The sequence below is a fragment of the Girardinichthys multiradiatus genome, chromosome X (assembly GCF_021462225.1).
Source record: "Girardinichthys multiradiatus isolate DD_20200921_A chromosome X, DD_fGirMul_XY1, whole genome shotgun sequence".
In the NCBI taxonomy this organism is placed as follows: domain Eukaryota; kingdom Metazoa; phylum Chordata; class Actinopteri; order Cyprinodontiformes; family Goodeidae; genus Girardinichthys; species Girardinichthys multiradiatus.
Genome location: NC_061817.1, coordinates 27056454 through 27076141, shown reverse-complemented (window position 1 = coordinate 27076141; position 19688 = coordinate 27056454). Strand labels below are relative to the sequence as shown.

The window sequence follows — 19688 nt, the reverse complement described above, 5'->3', positions numbered from 1 at the left end:
GAGATGTGCTTGCATGCACACTAACAAAGAGGAACCCTTGCTCAACCACAATCGCTCATGATTTCCCATCGCCAATAAATACATCTCCAACAGTGGATGTTTTAGCTCATGCTAAGGGTGATCCAAGTTATTCACTACATCATGCACTGCGCAAGATGCAAAAAAGTGAACAGCATGCACGCTTATATACACATCAGTGGTTTGGAAAATAATGTCTGTAGTTATTAAGCTTTGGCAGAACATTTGGAATTGGGTGGACATGTTGAGACCCAGGGAATGACTCTGTTCACCCTGAAATGTGACAATTCCTGCTGAGTGTCTCTAATTAATTGGAACATCTGTTTAATTTGTTTATATCTCCTTGTGACTTTGTGACGTGTTCAGCTTGGGTGAAGTCAGTGTCACAGGAGAGCTGAGGAACAAGATGGAGAGCAGGAAAAGTAGAAAAGAACATCTCTAATATCCTCAACTCCAGCACAAAGAGAGAGTGAGATGAGAGCATATGAGAGAGAGAGAGAGATGGAGGGAGTGATGGAAAGAAGGGAAAAACATGGAATGAGAGACCCAATCTTCCTATCATCTGTCAGTCCAGTACACAGCAACTATGGATCTTGCTGCCTCTGGGTTGAACTAATGTACTCCTGGGCCTGAAAGTAGCTCATCAGTGCCAACTATAGACTCACAGCTCTATTCGAATCATTAATGGGACACTGAGCAGCAAAGCAGAGCTGGTTGAACGCTTTGCTCAAACGTATGCCTCTCACTTCTAAATGATAAAAAAGAGAAGGTGACAAAATGCTATGAATCTAACAAATAAATGCTTGCAGGTCTGGAGCATGTTAAGCTAAGTGTGTCACACTATAGATACATGTGAAGAGTTACTACAATGATACTGAATATTTGTCAAGAATGCATTAATAAGGACAGCCTTACAGAGGTAAAGAGTTTAGAACATGGCTGTATTAAATCACAAAACTAATTTGATGTCAAATTAAATCTGACACAATTGAAAATTCACAGAAATCTGTTCAAAACTCTGTTGCCAAAAGTATTCACTCAACTTTTCAAATCAGTGCATTAAAATAAATGTCCCAATCACTTTCATGGCCACAGGTGTATAAAACCCAGCACCTGGATTTGTAGACGGCTTCACTCCAGAATGGTATAGGATGCTCTCTATGCAAGTCCAGTCCTGAAGGTTGCTTGCTATTAAATATTACACAGTTAACTGTTATTTTTAATATAGTTATCAATATAAGTGGAAACAAGTTCACACAAAAGCTGAGGCGCATAGTGAGTAGAGGTCCCCAACATTCTGCAGAGTGAAGCTAGAGACCTCCAAACCTCTTGTGACCTTCTGATTTGCTCAACAACAGTGCAAAGAGAGTTTCTGTCGGGGTCGGACATTTTGGACTCTGTGTTGGTTTTGTGTTTGTTTGCTTTTCAGTTGGGTGTCTCTATTCTTTGGGCTTAGTAGTTTTGTTTGTTTATTCCTTCAGTTAATCTGATAGTTGTTCTCTCTCCTGCCTCCTAGCGTTGTAGTTTTCTCTCCCCTTGCTAATAGTTTATTTAGTGTTTGCTTTCTTATTAATTAGAATAGTTTTCTCCTTATTATTATTATTTACAGTTCTCTGCTTCCTTCTCTGGTAGCTTAGTGTTTGTTTACCTCTTATCTGTCTGGTGTTTCTTCTGTTCCTTCCAGTTTCTCAGTTTACTTTAGTTAATGGTTATTCTAGATTCTTGGACTTCATTTGGTTATTTATCTTTGTCCACAGTTTTGCTTAGATCTGTTTCCCTGAGTTTGTTATTTAGTCCCTTTCTCATAGTTTAGTTTTGTAGTCAGTTTTCCCTTTGTCTTCCAGTCTGGCCACCATAGCAACCATTCATATTCCCTCAGTTCTCTGCAGCCTGGTCCACACCTGATTCATGTCTCCTCTGATTTCCTGCCTCCCTGTCTCATTGGTCCATACTCCACTTCCCTCAGTTTCTAAGTTCTCCGGTTTTCATTGTTCCTCGCTGGTTCCTCCCATTCACTACCCCTGTTTAAGTTTTGTTTGTGCTACCCTCTTCCTCTGAGAACTCATGTAAGTTTTTAGCTCTACTTCCAGGAAGTAACTTATGTAATGTTTATAAAAACCCTTTGATTAAAGAAGGAAGCTTGTTCTCATCATGCTGCTGCCCAGTGTTTGTCTGCACTTGGTCCACTACAGCTGAAGGTTGTGACAGTTTCATGGAATAAGTTTCCCTAGAAGAGTAGTAGCATCCAGACCGTACAGCACCATGTGCAATGCAAAGTGTCAGATTCAGTGGTGTAAACCAAACCAAAACTGGACCCAAGTGTAGTGGAGACATATTGTCTGGAGTGACGAATCATGGCTCACTGTCCTAAAATCAAATGGACAAATCTGGGTTTGATGGTTGCCAGGAGAACTTCATCTGCCTGACTCCATTAATTAAAGTGTGAAGTTTGGTACAGAGGATATTGTTGTGTGGCGAAGGGGTTGGCTTCTTAGTTCTGGTGAAAGGAACTCATATTTATGCAGCACACCAAGACATTTTGGGCAGTTTCTTCCGCCTGCCTTGTGGAAACAATTTGGGGTTGGCCCTACCTGTTTCAACAGGATTTTAAACCAAAACAACATCTTTAGAATGAATTCAAGAAGACAATGTGAGCCAGGCCTTAATTTCAAGCATCGGTGTCTTACCTCAAAAAAATGGGCTAAGAATGAAGAAACATTCCAATAAATCTACTCCTATAAATTGTGGAAAGCCTTCCCAGAAGAGTTAAAGCTGTAATATGTACAAAGGGTGGTCCTCCATAATTAAACCATATGGATTAAGAATGAGGCTGAACTAAAATTAATATGTGATGAGCAAATACTTTTATCAATATGGTGCATATGTGTATTAAAAGTATATTTTCCTTGTTTGTCTGCTGTTATCAGTGTTGTAGGTTTTTTTGTGTTCACCTATTTTACCATCATCTTTTTCTTTTTTACCAAACCGACCACACTGTTGCCAGGACAGAACACATTTAACAAGGAAAGAAAAGAATGTTATTACACACAAAAAAAAAAAATCAATCATGGACAATTGAAGAAATATTTGTCAATATAATTGTAAGTGCATTATAATCGTGTTAACAAAACAAAAGAAATTGTAATTAGTAACTCATAAATTATTTAATAGAATTTTCCTTTCACTTATAATTGCGGACTAGCCAGAATTTATTTGTTGGTATAGAACATTGCAGGGATTTTGAGGTGATTAATTCGTTGTTAATTAGTTTGAACAGTTCAGACTGAGTAGTTAATGCTTAACTCTGAACCCATGAGCCAGCAAGACTAAGCTATAGTAATCATTTATTAATAACACTAAAGATTATTCACTGTTTTGTACTCTGTTGTGACACATATAGAGGCATTATAGAACAGTTATTACTTAATAATGCTTGCCTATGGTTATGATTTACTTCTAAATTCATAATTTATTTATTTAAATATTAAACATTTTATATAGTTATTTAAATATTAAATATGTATTGGCTTGAATTGCTAGAAGTTAAAATCTTGCTCAAATGCAGCACAAAATAGTGGCATGAAACTTAAGTAAGCTTCATTTGACTTTTACTTTTCAAGTTTTCACTGCGATCACAAGACATGCAATGCTGAAGTCATGAGGGGTGACGTTTTTTTTATTCAGCAAAGCACTCCTCGCTTTGATGTGCAATTAATAATTAGTGTGCTATCAGTCAGAGCTGCTCATTAAGCACGTATTAAGAAAGTGGATAGTATAACTGATTCAAAGATATTAAACTAATTTTTGTGTAATGATTTATTCATAAAACATTCCCCAGTCTGTTTTCTAGTTCTGTAGTTATCCCTCCAGTGAGAATTATTACTAGGAAAATACTTAATCAATTCAGCGTTTATCTCTTAATTGTTTCCTTATTGCTTTGTGAAAATATATATTTATTTTATTCGGAGTAACTTTATGATAATTATTTTAAATTCAAATATTGGATTCATCATTGCTACTTCAACTTTTTAGTCATTTACGGTGCCATTAAAAAGTATGAGGCAGGACCACCACCATCTAAATCAGATTTATGTCTAGACTTTGACCAGGCTCCTCCAAAACCTTCATTTTGTTATTTCTGAGCCATTTAGAGGTGAAATTGCTTGAGCTTAAAGTCAAAAACTGATGGACGAACTGCCACAGTTACTGGTTGTGAAGACCAAAGTGGAAACAGGTCATCAGCAGACGCATGTTAGAAGGATAGATTTTAATGGAGAGTATGAACTTACAGGCACAAAGGAAACACACGAACGAAGGAGACAGCAATGGAGAACCCTACAATGAAGGGACAGAAAACAACTTAAATACAACTGAGGTGAAAAAAGCTACATGAAAAACAGCTGAGTGCAATTAACAGAAAGACAAACAGGTTACGATCATGACACGAACATTCTTCTTCAGGGTTTTATGGTAGACAGTAAATTTCATGGTTTTATCAACAAACGCTGTCACCACCATCATATTTCACAGTTGGTATTAAATGTGTTTTTCTAATGCACATTCAGGTTCAAGGGACACTATGCTGCCTATTGCACTATTAATGAGTAATTAGATTCCTTGAAGCAACTCTTCATATCTTTTAAATCTTCTGGTTTGCTGTTTGAGCTTAAAGTATAACAAGGGATGAGTAAAGAGGATTACTCTTTATCAGTGCATAACATATCTTTTGATTTAGATCTTGCTCCTGTTAATACAGATGGGTTATACAATGTTCTTACAAGGATTAACACCAAGGAATCCTCTGGTCCGGATAGGGTGGATCATACTTGCTTTAAATTACAGCTGATTATATTGCAGAACCTTTGAAACATGCTTTTAACTTGGCTAAAGAAACGTGAATCATACTTGGTGCATGGAAAACAGGACAGTGATGCCTTTCTTAAAAGGGTGGTGTCCCATTAACCATGAATTATTATAGGCTGGGATCTAAATTATCTGTTTTACCCAAGGTTCTTGAAGAGCTAAGTGACCATTTGAAGATTTGTATAACACTAAATAACATTCTACATGGATTTCAGCTTGGTTTAAAAGAAACACACATAGCACTTTCACTGCCTCTATGAAAGCTTTAAATAATTTTATGAGTGTTGATGTGTTGATTCTAAAGAATATTCAGATAGATAAATTATGTACACTATTGGTCAAAGGTTTTAGATACACTTTCTCACTTAATGGGTCTCTTTATTTTCATGACTATTTACATTGTAGATTCCCACCAACGGCAACAAAACAGCGAATGAACACATGGAATTATGTTGTAAACAGAGTGCGAAATAACTCTAAACATTTTCATATTTTAGATTCTTTCAAATAGCCACCCTTTGCTTTGATTACTGCTTTGCTCTCTTAGCATTCTCTCCATGAGCTTCATGAGGTGGTCGCCTGAAATTGTTTTCCAAAGAGTCTTGAAAGAACTTCCCAGACGTTCATTGAGAGACGGCCAAAGGTTAATATTTCAGTCATCACAGTAAAGGGCGGCTTCTTTAAGGAATCTAAAATATAAAATATATTTAAAGTTCTTTTACAATTTTTTGTTTGCTACATAATTCCGTATGTGTTCTTTCACAATTTTGATGCCTTCAGTGAGAATCTACATACAATGTAAATGGTCATAAACATAAAGAAAACCATTAAACTAGACAGGGCATCTAAAACCTTTGAGCGGTAGTGCATGTCATTTTTTAAACACAACCTTGTTTTGGTGAAAGTGCCTTTAAAGTATTTACACTCTCACCCTGGTGTGAGTCACTGATTCATCCTAAATTTGACCATCTGCCTAGTGTTGTTCATATTAAAAATATGATTAGGGACTATCTGAGTACTGAATGTACAGTACATGTGCTGTAATGGAAGCTGCTGGTGAATATAGTGCTTTGATGTTAATTGACAATTGTTTTAACCTGTATGTTTTTAATGTGGACTCCTTCACAAAAGAGATTTTGAATCTCAATGTTATTATTCCTGGTAAAATAAAAGTTAAGTTTCAAAAAAGTGCTGTGTTAAGTTTCTTGACAGATGTATGCCAGGTCAAGATGTTTCTTTGGTAATTCTGGGATGAGTCTTTGTGTTCTTCTTTGGTTAGAAGTTGTTTTCACCTCGACATTTCCATTGATGCATTCATTCTTATTGCTGAATCATGAACACTGACTTAGACCCAGGCATTTGAGGTACACATTGCTTTAGATGTTGTTCTGGTTTATTTTGGTTGCTACTGGAAGAGCTGTTTATGTGTTTTCAAAGTAATTTTGGTAAGAAGCAATTCATGAAAAATTCACCACTGTTCTGTTTGTTCTTTATTTGTGTCTAATAGCTCCTACTGCAATCTTCTGCAACCCAAAGTACATTTGTAAACCTTTCCAAAAAGATATATGTTAATGACTTCTCATCTGTTTTTGAATTTCTTTACATTAGGGCATGATGTGCTGCTTTTTGAGGCATTTTAGCTTAATTCATGTTGCCAAACAGGTTCTGCTTAACTTTTTGATTTATGATTACTGGGTGCGGTTTATAAAAATGAACCCAAAAAAATTTGATTATTTGCTCTTAATTAGTAATTGAACAAGGGTAATGATTACTCTTTCACCTATGGGTTGATTTGTTTAGATATTTTTCCCCTTATTAAAAAAACAATCATTGAAAACTGCACTTTGGTATTTATTCATGTTATCTTTATCTAATACCAAAATTTATTTGATGATCTAAAACTTAATTATGACAAAAAGGCAAAAACAGAAGAAATATGTAAGGGGGTAAATACGTTTTGAGAACTCTGTTATATAATGACACATCCTTGAATAAAAAGAATGAAACAAAAAAAAAGATCTGATGTTTTCTGTCTTTATGCTGTGTATTTAGTAAGTGTTAGTCCAAAACGCTTATTTGCTCATATGACAGAGCAATTTCACAAAGTTCCTAAAAGCTTTCCCAGAAATTAACCCTCAGATAAGACAGATGAAGTGCCTATCTCACTGCCTGTACATATTTGAAAAGCAAAGCTTAATTGTAAATTAATTTTTATAGTTTTGAAGCTGTCAGAAATAATTTTAGTACATAGCACTGCAATGATCCTGGCAGGAATTTTTTATACATTACATAAAAAAAGTTGGATCTGCAGTGTCACAGCAATGGTGGAGCAATATTTGTGGACAAGGAAAAAGGCCATTGTACTGTTGAAATACCATACTGTCTGTCACTGTGTTTCTGCAATTAATATTTGAAGGTGGTGGAAACAGATGACCTTTCCTGGCCAAGAGTTTAGTCAAGTTAAAATTAAATTTAGACAAAGATAGAGGAAAAATGAAAGGAAAACATAGCAACCTTTACTTTGACATTGATGCTAACTTTAAACATTGGTCCCTAAAGGAGATGAAAGCCCTGACTTGTACCAGGACTTGGGGCAAAAGAGCAAAGCATGTGCTTGTGGGCATGTAAACATGCGTTGTGTATCGGCAAGAGTCTGAAAGTGTCTTTTTGTCTACTTTAAATGAGAATCTATCTGTAAACCTCTTGCTATTTCCACTGGCAAGGCCACAACAACATATCTTATCTTCAGTCATTTCATTACAGACATGGTTGTTTGTTCTCACCATTCATCTTAAAACACGTCCCTCACATCTGTCTTCTTACCGCCTTTCCTCTCGAGGACTGAAACAAAGCTAATTGAAATAAATGAACTGGGGAGCAAATCAGACTTCATTACATCGATTCTGTGGGGTTTCTGATTGCAGCTTGTTGAGTGAATATTCCAGAGCTCATTGGAAATGAAGAACTACACTGTCACAACAAATTGCAGGCAGTCAGATTCAGACAAGCTGGATGTTTTTCCAAACGTGCTGTATGTTTATTTGATACAAAAAACATGTTGTATGGTTACTTGATAAAATAAGGAAAGAGAGGAAAAAATCTTGTAGGGTCTTTATTTGCACATCAACTTTTGAAAAATGCATTTTGTTTTAAATTGCAGGCAATTCGCTATTGGTTATAAAGTCATAGGAAGAACTGTACAGTTTATAAATTTAGTACAATAACACTATAAACAAGTGGGGCAGTGTGTGGCAGGAGAGGAAGAAGGAAACAACTGTACTAAATAAATGTCATCAAACAAACAGAACAGCAGGACTGAATATTATAATTACACATGCTCTTAACACAATTTTTGAGTCAGAGGAGGTAGTCAAACACTGAGAAATTTAATTTCCTTGAGATATAATTAGCCAACAAAATGAAATTCAGAGGCATATGTTATCTCTGTATTATCTCACATCTCCATTTCATATCTAATCCAGTACATTGAAACAAAGTGTATGAAATGCTCTTATGACGTAAACATTTTAGAGTTTGGAGATGTAAAATAAAAATGAGACTTTGATAAATCATTAAATCTTTTCACATATACTGTAACATGTATCCTATACAATTACAGTGGGAAAAATATATATAGGAAAAAATATAAAAAGAAGAACCAGTGCTAACCTTGATCAACACTTTCAGGCTAATACTTTGTTAAAGCATTTGATTTAATCTCAGAAGTCAGTCTTGACTTGCATTAAATCTGATAGAAATTAAACACAATTTAGCTTTCCAAATTGGACTTTCCTCACCTTTGATTATTTGCATTCTTAAGCTAAAGCCATAGTTTGCAAACAAGGTACAAAGAATCAAAAGGATAGAATTTGTAAAAAAGGCATCAGTGAGGAGAAGCATGCAAATAAACATTATCAATAGCATTACACTGTGAAGGCAGTAAAAAGGAAATTGGAGAAAAAATCTCACAACAGGAAAAAACTAAACTTTACTTTAAACTTGATGAAAAAAAGAGACTGAAGTTGGTCATAGCCGCAACACTGAAGGATCTGAATGAACGTCTAACTAGGTTGGATCCTAGATGTGACAGCAATTTGCTACTCCTCCTAAGGAGTGGGGTTAAAAACAGTCCTTTTTTCCCAAAACCTATAGGGGAATGTGTTATGATCTGATGAAAAGAACTATATATGGTGGTAGCAACATAATGCACTGGAGTTACTTCTCTTCAGATGGATCTGAGTTTTTTTTCTTTGAGGGTGGATGAAGTTATGGACCAAGTACCATTCAGCTTTGGCCCAAAACCTTCAGGTCTCTGCTAGGTATTTCAGGAAGAGGAGAAATTTAGTTTTTTAACATCACAGTGAGTCCAAGCATATATCCCAATCAAAGAAAAGAATGACTTAATGGGAAGACAATTAAAGTTCTGGAATGTGCTCGCCAGAGTCTAGAACAAGTTTTAAACATCAATTTATGGTTTCTCCTGCAGGGGAATGTAGACAAGAGATGCCCTCATAGTAACCTGCAAGATATGGTAGGAAGCCAGAGTGCAACCAGGTGCACTTTCTTTCCCTTATAACAGATTTGGTTGTACTAAAATTTCATTGTACAGGACAAATGTCACATTATATGTGGAAAAAGTTTATTTATCATGCTCTCATATCCCACATCACAAAAAACTGGCATTTCAACAAGGATGTTTAGACTATATGAGAGTCTATGTCACCTTGATGTAATCGCCATTTATGGGGAGTTTATTAGAATGTAACAGTTTTCAAATCACATTATATTTTAAGTTCTATTTCAAAGATATTGCCATCTCTGTTTGGGATACTTGGTTCTGTTTCTAAGATTCCTTGCCACATCAGAATCTAAAATTGGCTTACGAGTGGATTTTTCCTTTAAGAGCAATCAACCATGTTGCGCTGAACAGTTCAGTGTCTGCTTTTGCTGGCTCTGTGAAAATGACACAATCAACCAGAAGATGTGCAAATAAAAAGAAATACCTGTAGCGCAAGTCCCAAACCCTGTTCGAGTGTTTCGTGTTGCTCAAATAGCAATAACACTCACTCTCCAGTGCTATGTTCCTGCCCACGGAGACACACAGACATAGCAACACAAAAATAACAGAATCATCTGTAGCACCAGAGAAGAGCAAATTGTGCCTGAATAACAGTGCTGTCTGTCCAAAATTCAGCATGTGAACAAAGAAAAGAAAGGAAAAAACAGATGTGCACACACAAGCCCAAAGAAAAAGAAGACGACACAGAAAATCAGTCAGACAATGAAAATTAAACAGGTCATGTCAGCAAATCTGCTCCCAGGAGATGCATGAAATGTTTCTTGGTATAAAGGTTTCTAGTTTAGACTAGAGAATATTATAATAGACATGTTCTTAATTAATCTGTCGAAATATTGCCACCCTCAGTGGTTATTTACCTTTGTTGATACAAACAAAACTCTGGTCGGCAGAAACACGGAGGGCTCAAAAACCTTGTTAGGAAGGCCATGGATGGAAGCAGTCCATAAAAGAAAACAGCCTTTTTTGTTCAAGTAAGTATTGGGTTCAACAGCTCACTACACCTAATGAATACACAGCAAGGTAATTCATTGAGCAAACTGCAGTTGAAGGGTAAAAAGGACAATTTATCACCCCTGCACATAGAGATGTAATTATATTGCTGGTAGGGAATTAATATGCTCTGCCGGTTCACAACTACTCCACAAATGTCATTATTGAGAAATTCAAATATGCAAATGAGTATTGCAATTCAGATTTATTCAGTCTTGGATTTTGGAAGAGGCTAGAAGGGGAGTAGTTCACTTATCTGGAAAGTCTAACTGTCCCATGCTGCAGTAAAAAAAGACGCTGATTGGACAGATCCATAATGTTTATGACTGCTACTGCTTCCGTATTGCGGAGTGGAGTAGTCCTTCTAAATCCAGAAAGTCATTTATAGCCCACAAGAAAAGATTAAAAGAAATTAAATATTTCTAACTGTAATAATTCCCTTTAATAAATGTGCTTTGTGCCCATTGTTGCATATGTTATTTCTTGCAATTCTTCTTACACAAATATTGGAAAGAGTGCTGAAGAGTCTTAAATAATAAACCAGAGTGCCACAATGGAAAACTTGACACTGTATGGCCAGTCCAGTTTCTTTTGTTGAAATCATACTGTGAATGTCTTATGTGTTGGTTGCTGCTGATGTGTTAGCCATTGAAGCATACTTGTCCAACTTGGAATCCAAACTTCTGGCTGTTGCTGCCAAAGTCTGCTGGAGCAACATCTATAATAGGGAGCAGCTCTGCGGAGGGGGAGACAATCTCTAAAATGGTCCTTTCCTGGCCTTTGCGGGACTAAAGGAGAAAAATCGAAATCATCATTAGCATCTGCTTTGGTTAATTTCACTAACAAGTTCCACCCACCTTTAGCTAGAATTGCTAATCAGGTTTGGGATTTGATGGTTACAAATGTATTAAATCCAGCTGACAAAAGTAACACTCGACATGCACATTACTCTCATTAATGCTAATTTCACTTTGTGCAGCCTGTCTTTTTCCCTGACACCTGCCAGCACTGACCTGGCATCCATCATGCACTGCTGTAATGAAGGGACTCTTGGCTTGTGTCAACTCCTCATCATTGCTGCCCTGGAAGCGGAGAGCATGCTGGTAGGAGCGGGAGGTGCTGTCAAACCAGCCAGCTGAATTCTGACAGGTATAGGTGAATCGCTGCTTTGCTGTGGCACTTAGCAGCTTCAGGAAGGTCAGCTGAACTACATGCACAGGGTTACCACCCCTGTCAATGTAAGAAAACTGAAAGACACACAAATGTAAGCATTAGTGTACTGAAGTGGAGGGGAAATAAAAAGCGTGCTTGATTAATTTTAATAGAAAAGCAATAAAAACAAGCACAAAACAGGTTTTCACAAAAAAGTGGGAGAGTTATGAGACCTTCGAGCTGCTGCACATGAGAAGCCATGAATGCTTGTCAAAGGGGCACAGCTGCACAGTGTATTTATGTGAATTATTCTGACAGCTGAATTCAGTCGCTGCCAATGTCCAATCAGCTGCTTAATGGAACAATAATCTTATAGGTCCAACTAAATTATACATCGAGCATATTTATAGACAAAGGAAAACATTATAGAGTCAAAGACACAAACATACAGATGCTGACATATTTGCTGGTACCCTACAATATCAAACTTAAGATTAAAAAAATACAACTTTTTTGAAATTACTTGAAATTGACATTACAGAAATGTAATGAAAACTCCTTGTTTATTCCACATTTAATAAAAATCAGACTTTGCTTTTCATTATCTATTCAGGTGTATGAATGAGTGTGTGCATGGTTGTTTGTGTGTTGCCCTGCGATGGACTGGCGACCTGTCCAGGGTGTACCCCGCCTCTCGCCCATAGACTGCTGGAGATAGGCACCAGCTCCCCCGCGACCCACTATGGAATAAGCGATAGAAAATGACTGACTGACTGACTATCTATTCAGCTGTAAATTTATAAAAATTAAACAAATGAAAATTGGATAGTAGTCTTAATTAAATATTTTTTAGCAGTACCTTTGGTGGCAATCACTGCCAACAAGTATTCTTTGTACTTCACAATGAGACGTCAAAAATTGCCAGCATTAAGTTTGACCCACTCTTTCTTAGCAAACTGCTTAAGCCATCTCAGGTTTGACGTGTGGCGTCTCCACATTACAATTTTTAGATCTTTCCACAGCTGAAAAGGATTTATGTCTTGATTGAGGACGAGTTCAATGTCTGTTTCTCACCTATTCCTGAGCTTTTTTAGTTGTATGTTTTAGGTCTACTGTCCTGATGAAGGACTACTGACTGAGGCTGAACTTTCTGACTCTAGGGACCATGTTTTGCTCCAGGATATTTTGACAATCCCAAGACTTCAATGTACCCTTCACAAATTTCCTGGCCATATGTAGCACCTTTGCACTCAAACAAAACCAAACACTCTCCATGTTTCAAGGTATAATGTTGTGTTCTTTTTCTTTATGTTAACATAGAACCAATGTGATTGGTCAAAAAAAAAAAAAAAACAACTCTAGCTTTGTCTCATAATTTTAAAGGATTCTCTCCCAGGATAAACTGGGAATTGACAATATACATTTATGCAAATTCCAGTCTAGCTTTCTTATGTGTCTGGTGGAGCCAGTTGACCCCACCTACCCAATGTCTTCTTCTATGGAGTCCATTGTGGGTTCAAAAAGCAACAAATGATGCCATCTGAAAAATGCTGTACCTTAGTTTAAATACATTTTGAAGCTTTCCTTGACTCCGTTTCTACCATCCACACACTGTCTGATCCACCTGGTGTTGCAATTCTACATCCTGGTAGGCTGGCTGCAATCATCTGAACATTTAACTTTTTATAATATTGAGAGCTGTGATCACAGAAACATGAAGCTGCTTGGAGATGGATTTGTTGCCTTTACCTTCAGCATGGACATCTATCATCACACACTACCAAACTACCTTACAGCATGGGGGCGGCTGTAGCTCAGTGGAAACGGTAGTTATTTTGCAGTCGCAAAAATTGTAGGTAAAATCAAGCCTTAATGTCGCTATGTCTAACTGTACTTGTTGCAAATGTAATATGATCATATTTGTCTAACTTCTTTGGGTTCATTTGAAACATAATTCAAATACTGATAATCTTTCCAGCAACTGGAAAAAAGGAAATTCCTTGTTGTTTACATGAAAATACATCTCACTACATCTTTTAGGCAAAAGAAAACAATGTAGTTGTAGTTTGTTAATGACTTTACCACAACATCTTCATGCTGTTCTAAAAAGCATTTTCCGCTGCAATAAAGAGCACATATCATCTCATTTAATATCTTCATTGGGATCCAGAAAGCCTCGATAACTACACTATTTACACAACTACACAATATTTATTACAGTTTAAGCAGTTCTTTGCAATATCAATAGTGTACACTAATACTGGCGGACGAAGGTAGCGGACGAAGGTAGCGGACGAAGGTGGAGACCTCAGCGGCCCGATCCCCGGATGCTTAGGCTGGCTCTAGGGACGTGAAATGTCACCTCGCTGGGGGGGAAGGAGCCTGAGCTTGTGCGGGAGGTCGAGAGATATCGACTAGAAATAGTCGGGCTCGCCTCCACGCACAGCGTGGGCTCTGGAACCCATCTCCTCGAGAGGGGCTGGACTCTCTTCAACTCTGGAGTGGCCCACGGGGAGAGGCGGCGGGCTGGGGTGGGTTTGCTTTTCGCCCCCCAGCTCAGCCGTCTAGTGTTGGGGTTTACACCAGTGGATGAGAGGGTCGCATCCCTGTGCCTTCGGGTTGGGGAGAGGTCTCTGACTATCATTTCAGCCTACGGGCCAAGTGGTAGTGCGGAGTACCCGGCCTTCTTGGCGTCACTGTCGGGGGTGCTGGATATGGCCCCTCCCAGGGACTCCATTATTCTGCCGGGGGACTTCAACGCCCAAGTGGGAAACGACAGTGACACCTGGAGAGGCGTGATCGGGAGGAATGGCCTCCCTGATCTGAATCCGAGCGGTGTTTTGTTATTGGACTTCTGTGCTAGTCACGGATTGTCCATAATGAACACCATGTTCAAACATAAGGGTGTCCATCAGTGCACTTGGCACCAGGACACCCTAGGCAGGAGGTCAATGATCAACTTTGTTGTCGTATCATCAGACCTTCGGCTGCATGTTTTGGACACTCGGGTGAAGAGAGGGGCTGAGCTGTCCACTGATCACCACCTGGTGGTGAGTTGGATACGCTGGGGGAGGAGAAAGCCGGACAGACTTGGCAGGCCCAAGCGCATAGTGAGGATCTGCTGGGAATGTCTGGCGGACCCCTTGGCCAGGGATGTATTCAACTCTCACCTCTGGGAGAGCTTTGACCAGATTCCGAGGGATGTTGGAGACATAGAGTCTGAGTGGACCATGTTCTCCGTGTCGATGCTGCCGCCCGTAGCTGCGGCCGTAAGGTCTGCAGTTCCTGTCGCGGCGGCAAGCCCCGAACCCGCTGTTGGACACCGGCAGTATGGGACGATGTCAAGCTGAAGAAGGAGTCCTATCGGCTGTGGTTGGCTTGTGGGACTCCTGAGGCGGCTGACGGGTACCGTGGGGCCACGCGTGCTGCGGCCCTGGCAGTGGCAGAGGCAAAAACTCGGACCTGGGAGGAGTTCGGTGAGGCCATGGAGAAGGACTACCGGTTGGCCCCGAAGCGATTCTGGCAAACCGTCCGGCGCCTCAGGAGGGGGAAGCAGTGCTTCGCCAACACTGTTTACAGTGGGGGTGGGGAGCTGCTGACCTCGACTGGGGACATTATCGGGCGGTGGAAGGAGTACTTCGAGGATCTCCTCAATCCTGCCATCACGCATTCCCTGGTGGAAACAGAGGCTGGGGACTCGGGGTTGGACTCTTTCATCACCCAGGCTGAAGTCACCGAGTTGGTAAAAAAGCTCCGCGGTGGCAAGGCTTCGGGGTTGGATGAGATCTGCCCTGAGTACCTCAAGTCTCTGGATGTTGTGGGGCTGTCATGGTTGACACGCCTCTTCAACATTGCGTGGCGGACGGGGACAGTGCCTCTTGATTGGCAGACTGGGGTGGTGGTCCCCCTACATAAGAAGGGTGAGCGCAGGGTGTGTTCCAACTACAGGGGGATCACACTCCTCAGCCTCCCTGGTAAGGCCTACGCCAGGGTATTGGAGAGGAGAGTCCGGCCGATAGTCGAACCCCGGCTTCAGGAGGAGCAGTGTGGTTTTCGTCCCGGCCGTGGAACACTGGACCAGCTCTACAAACTCTGCAGGGCACTCGAGGGTTCATGGGAGTTTGCCCAACCGGTCCACATGTGTTTTGTGGACCTGAAGAAAGCATTCGACTGTGTCCCTCGTGATGCCCTGGGTGCTCCAGGAGTATGGAATCGGGGGCCCTTTACTAAGGGCCATCCGGTCTCTGTACAAGCGGAGCAGGAGTTTGGTTCGCATTGCCGGCACTAAGTCGGACCTGTTCCTGGTGCATGTTGGACTCCGGCAGGGCTGCCCTTTGTCACCGGTCCTGTTCATAACTTTTATGGACAGGATTTCCATGTGCAGCCAAGGGCTGGAGGGGGTCTGGTTTGGGGACCAGAGGATTTCGTCTCTTCTTTTTGCAGATGACGTGGTCCTGCTGGCCCCCTCTAGCCAAGACCTACAGCACGCACTGGGGCGGTTCGCAGCTGAGTGTGAAGCGGCTGGGATGAAAATCAGCTCCTCCAAGTCCGAGGCCATGGTTCTCAACCGGAAAAGGGTGGCTTGTCCTCTTCAGGTTGGAGGGGAGTTCCTGCCTGAAGTGGAGGAGTTTAAGTATCTCAGGGTCTTGTTCACGAGTGAGGGAAGAATGGAGCGGGAGATCGACAGACGGATCGGTGCGGCTGCCGCAGCAATGGGGGCGCTGTGCCGGTCCGTTGTGGTGAAGAGAGAGCTGAGCCGAAAAGCGAATCTCTCGATTTACCGGTCGGTCTACGTTCCTACCCTCACCTATGGCCATGAACTTTGGGTCATGGCTGAAAGAACGAGATCCCGGATACAGGCGGCTGAAATGAGCTTCCTCCGTAGGGTGGCCGGGCACTCCCTTAGAGATAGGGTGAGGAGCTCGGCCATCCGGGAGGGGCTCGGAGTAGAGCCGCTGCTCCTCTACATCGAGAGGAGCCGGTTGAGGTGGCTCGGGCATCTATACCGGATGCCTCCTGGACGCCTTCCTCGGGAGGTGTTCCAGGCACGTCCCACCAGGAGGAGGCCCAGGGGACGGCCCAGGACACGCTGGAGGGACTATGTCTCTCGGCTGGCCTGGGAATGCCTTGGGCTCCCCCCGGAGGAGCTGGAGGAGGTGTCTGGGGAGAGGGACGTCTGGGCGTCTCTGCTGAGTTTGCTGCCCCCGCGACCCGGTCCCAGATAAAGCGGAAGACGACGAGTACGGGTATACAGGTCCTTCTCAAAATATTAGCATATTGTGATAAAGTTCATTATTTTCCATAATGTAATGATGAAAATTTAACATTCATATATTTTAGATTCATTGCACACTAACTGAAATATTTCAGGTCTTTCATTGTCTTAATACGGATGATTGTGGCATACAGCTCATGAAAACCCAAAATTCCTATCTCACAAAATTAGCATATTTCATCCGACCAATAAAAGAAAAGTGTTTTTAATACAAAAAACGTCAACCTTCAAATAATCATGTACAGTTATGCACTCAATACTTGGTCGGGAATCCTTTTGCAGAAATGACTGCTTCAATGCGGCGTGGCATGGAGGCAATCAGCCTGTGGCACTGCTGAGGTCTTATGGAGGCCCAGGATGCTTCGATAGCGGCCTTTAGCTCATCCAGAGTGTTGGGTCTTGAGTCTCTCAACGTTCTCTTCACAATATCCCACAGATTCTCTATGGGGTTCAGGTCAGGAGAGTTGGCAGGCCAATTGAGCACAGTGATACCATGGTCAGTAAACCATTTACCAGTGGTTTTGGCACTGTGAGCAGGTGCCAGGTCGTGCTGAAAAATGAAATCTTCATCTCCATAAAGCTTTTCAGCAGATGGAAGCATGAACTGCTCCAAAATCTCCTGATAGCTAGCTGCATTGATCCTGCCCTTGATAAAACACAGTGGACCAACACCAGCAGCTGACACGGCACCCCAGACCATCACTGACTGTGGGTACTTGACACTGGACTTCTGGCATTTTGGCATTTCCTTCTCCCCAGTCTTCCTCCAGACTCTGGCACCTTGATTTCCGAATGACATGCAGAATTTGCTTTCATCCGAAAAAAGTACTTTGGACCACTGAGCAACAGTCCAGTGCTGCTTCTCTGTAGCCCAGGTCTGGGAAATGCTGCACCTGTAGCCCATTTCCTGCACACGCCTGTGCACGGTGGCTCTGGATGTTTTTACTCCAGACTCAGTCCACTGCTTCCGCAGGTCCCCCAAGGTCTGGAATCGGCCCTTCTCCACAATCTTCCTCAGGGTCCGGTCACCTCTTCTCATTGTGCAGCGTTTTCTGCCACACTTTTTCCTTCCCACAGACTTCCCACTGAGGTGCCTTGATACAGCACTCTGGGAACAGCCTATTCGTTCAGAAATTTTTTCTGTGTCTTACCCTCTTGCTTGAGGGTGTCAATAGTGGCCTTCTGGACAGCAGTCAGGTCGGCAGTCTTACCCATGATTGGGGTTTTGAGTGATGAACCAGGCTGGGAGTTTTAAAGGCCTCAGGAATCTTTTGCAGGTGTTTAGAGTTAACTCGTTGATTCAGATGATTAGGTTCATAGCTCGTTTAGAGACCCTTTTAATGATATGCTAATTTTGTGAGATAGGAATTTTGGGTTTTCATGAGCTGTATGACAAAATAATCTGTATTAAGACAATGAAAGACCTGAAATATTTCAGTTAGTGTGCAATGAATCTAAAATATATGAATGTTAAATTTTTATCATGACATTATGGAAAATAATGAACTTTATCACAATATGCTAATATTTTGAGAAGGACCTGTATTGTACAGCCTTACTCAACGAGCACTAACAAATATGTCAATACTATTTTAGTATACCTTTGCTAATCAAACATATCAATTTTACATATGACAAATAAAAGACATCCATTTTAAATTAATCACTTTTCAGGGTGAAACGAATTATTATTTTATTAAGCAGAAAAGTTGCCAACAAATGTGTCTTCATGAAACAATTTGCCTACACACTCTTATGCACAGACATCACTTAAAAAGCCTCAGTTGATTACCTTAAGTTTTTTTTGTAAGATGTAAGTTTCTACAAAGGTGATGATTGATAAATTCTATTTGTGAAGTTATTTTACCTTTTTGCCCCTCCTGTATTGACTAAACCAGCTTCCTGGTTTCTCCTTGTTCCATGATGATAATTTAAGCTGGGCACACAGAGGACAGACAAAGGATGCTTGTTAAAGTTTTTGGACCAAGCGATAAAAGTTTTTATTAGTATAACACCATGAAGCCTACTTTATAATGATAAAGAAGAAGAGACTGAAAGCTCACCATCTCAATCCTTTTGTCTGGTTGGAGACAGGTTTCTCCTAAGGCTGTAAAGTTACAGAAGACCTTTATAGAATCTCTGTGACAGCCCTGGTTAGGATCTATCCAGTACTCTCCTAAAATGCCAAATGTTGAGACAATCACAATACGAAACTAATACCTAAAGATTTTTCATTTTTGAAGAAATGTTTTTCAGATTAAGCTTAAGTGTTAAAATGCTGTCAGATATAACATATATTATTTTCTAACCATCTTTGTAGTCGGGCTGAACCATTATGAGCTCTTTGCAGGTCCTGGCAGGGCTTTCAAAGGTTCCTAGAGGCTTTCTCATGAGCTCCACTTCATTCTTCATGGAAGAGAGGGTGGCAAAGACCTCCTCCATTCCCTCAACATCTTCCAGAGGCTGATCTCCCTGGAGGAACTCCGCGTTAAAATGGACATCTTCCTCCATCAATGAGATTGCTCCACCTGCCTCATCTGAGTGCCTTCGTCTTTTCCTCCTCCCCTCACGAACTGGCAGCGGTTGAACAAATGTTGCAGGGAGTCCCTGAAGGTTGGGAAAACAGTAAAAAAAGGGAACCATGAAGAAGACAGTTAGGCTGAAATCAGCCTGTCATGGAGTTGATCATTCGAGGTGCTCACCGGGGGTCCCGGAGGACCAACAGGTCCTGGATCTCCTCTGGGACCAACAAAGCCCTGGAATAAAGACAGGGACAAGGGACTGGGTCGGCCTCATTTCACCCCAGGCCTC

The 19688-nt window shown here is 40.8% G+C and overlaps 1 protein-coding gene across 1 annotated transcript in view; it reads right to left on the bottom strand.

Annotated features, from left to right (window-relative positions):
* Positions 1 to 7894: 7894 nt before the first annotated feature.
* Positions 7895 to 19688, bottom strand: part of LOC124863509 (collagen alpha-1(XI) chain-like) — a 74730-nt gene continuing 62936 nt past the window's right edge. Inside the window, exons 62-67 of the mRNA XM_047357902.1 lie at positions 19580 to 19633; positions 19187 to 19484; positions 18941 to 19053; positions 18745 to 18813; positions 11464 to 11697; positions 7895 to 11238 (exon numbers count right to left, since the gene is read on the bottom strand). Coding sequence (XP_047213858.1) covers positions 11092 to 11238; positions 11464 to 11697; positions 18745 to 18813; positions 18941 to 19053; positions 19187 to 19484; positions 19580 to 19633 — 915 coding nt within the window. The 3' untranslated portion in view covers positions 7895 to 11091. The remainder of the gene's footprint in view (positions 11239 to 11463; positions 11698 to 18744; positions 18814 to 18940; positions 19054 to 19186; positions 19485 to 19579; positions 19634 to 19688) is intronic.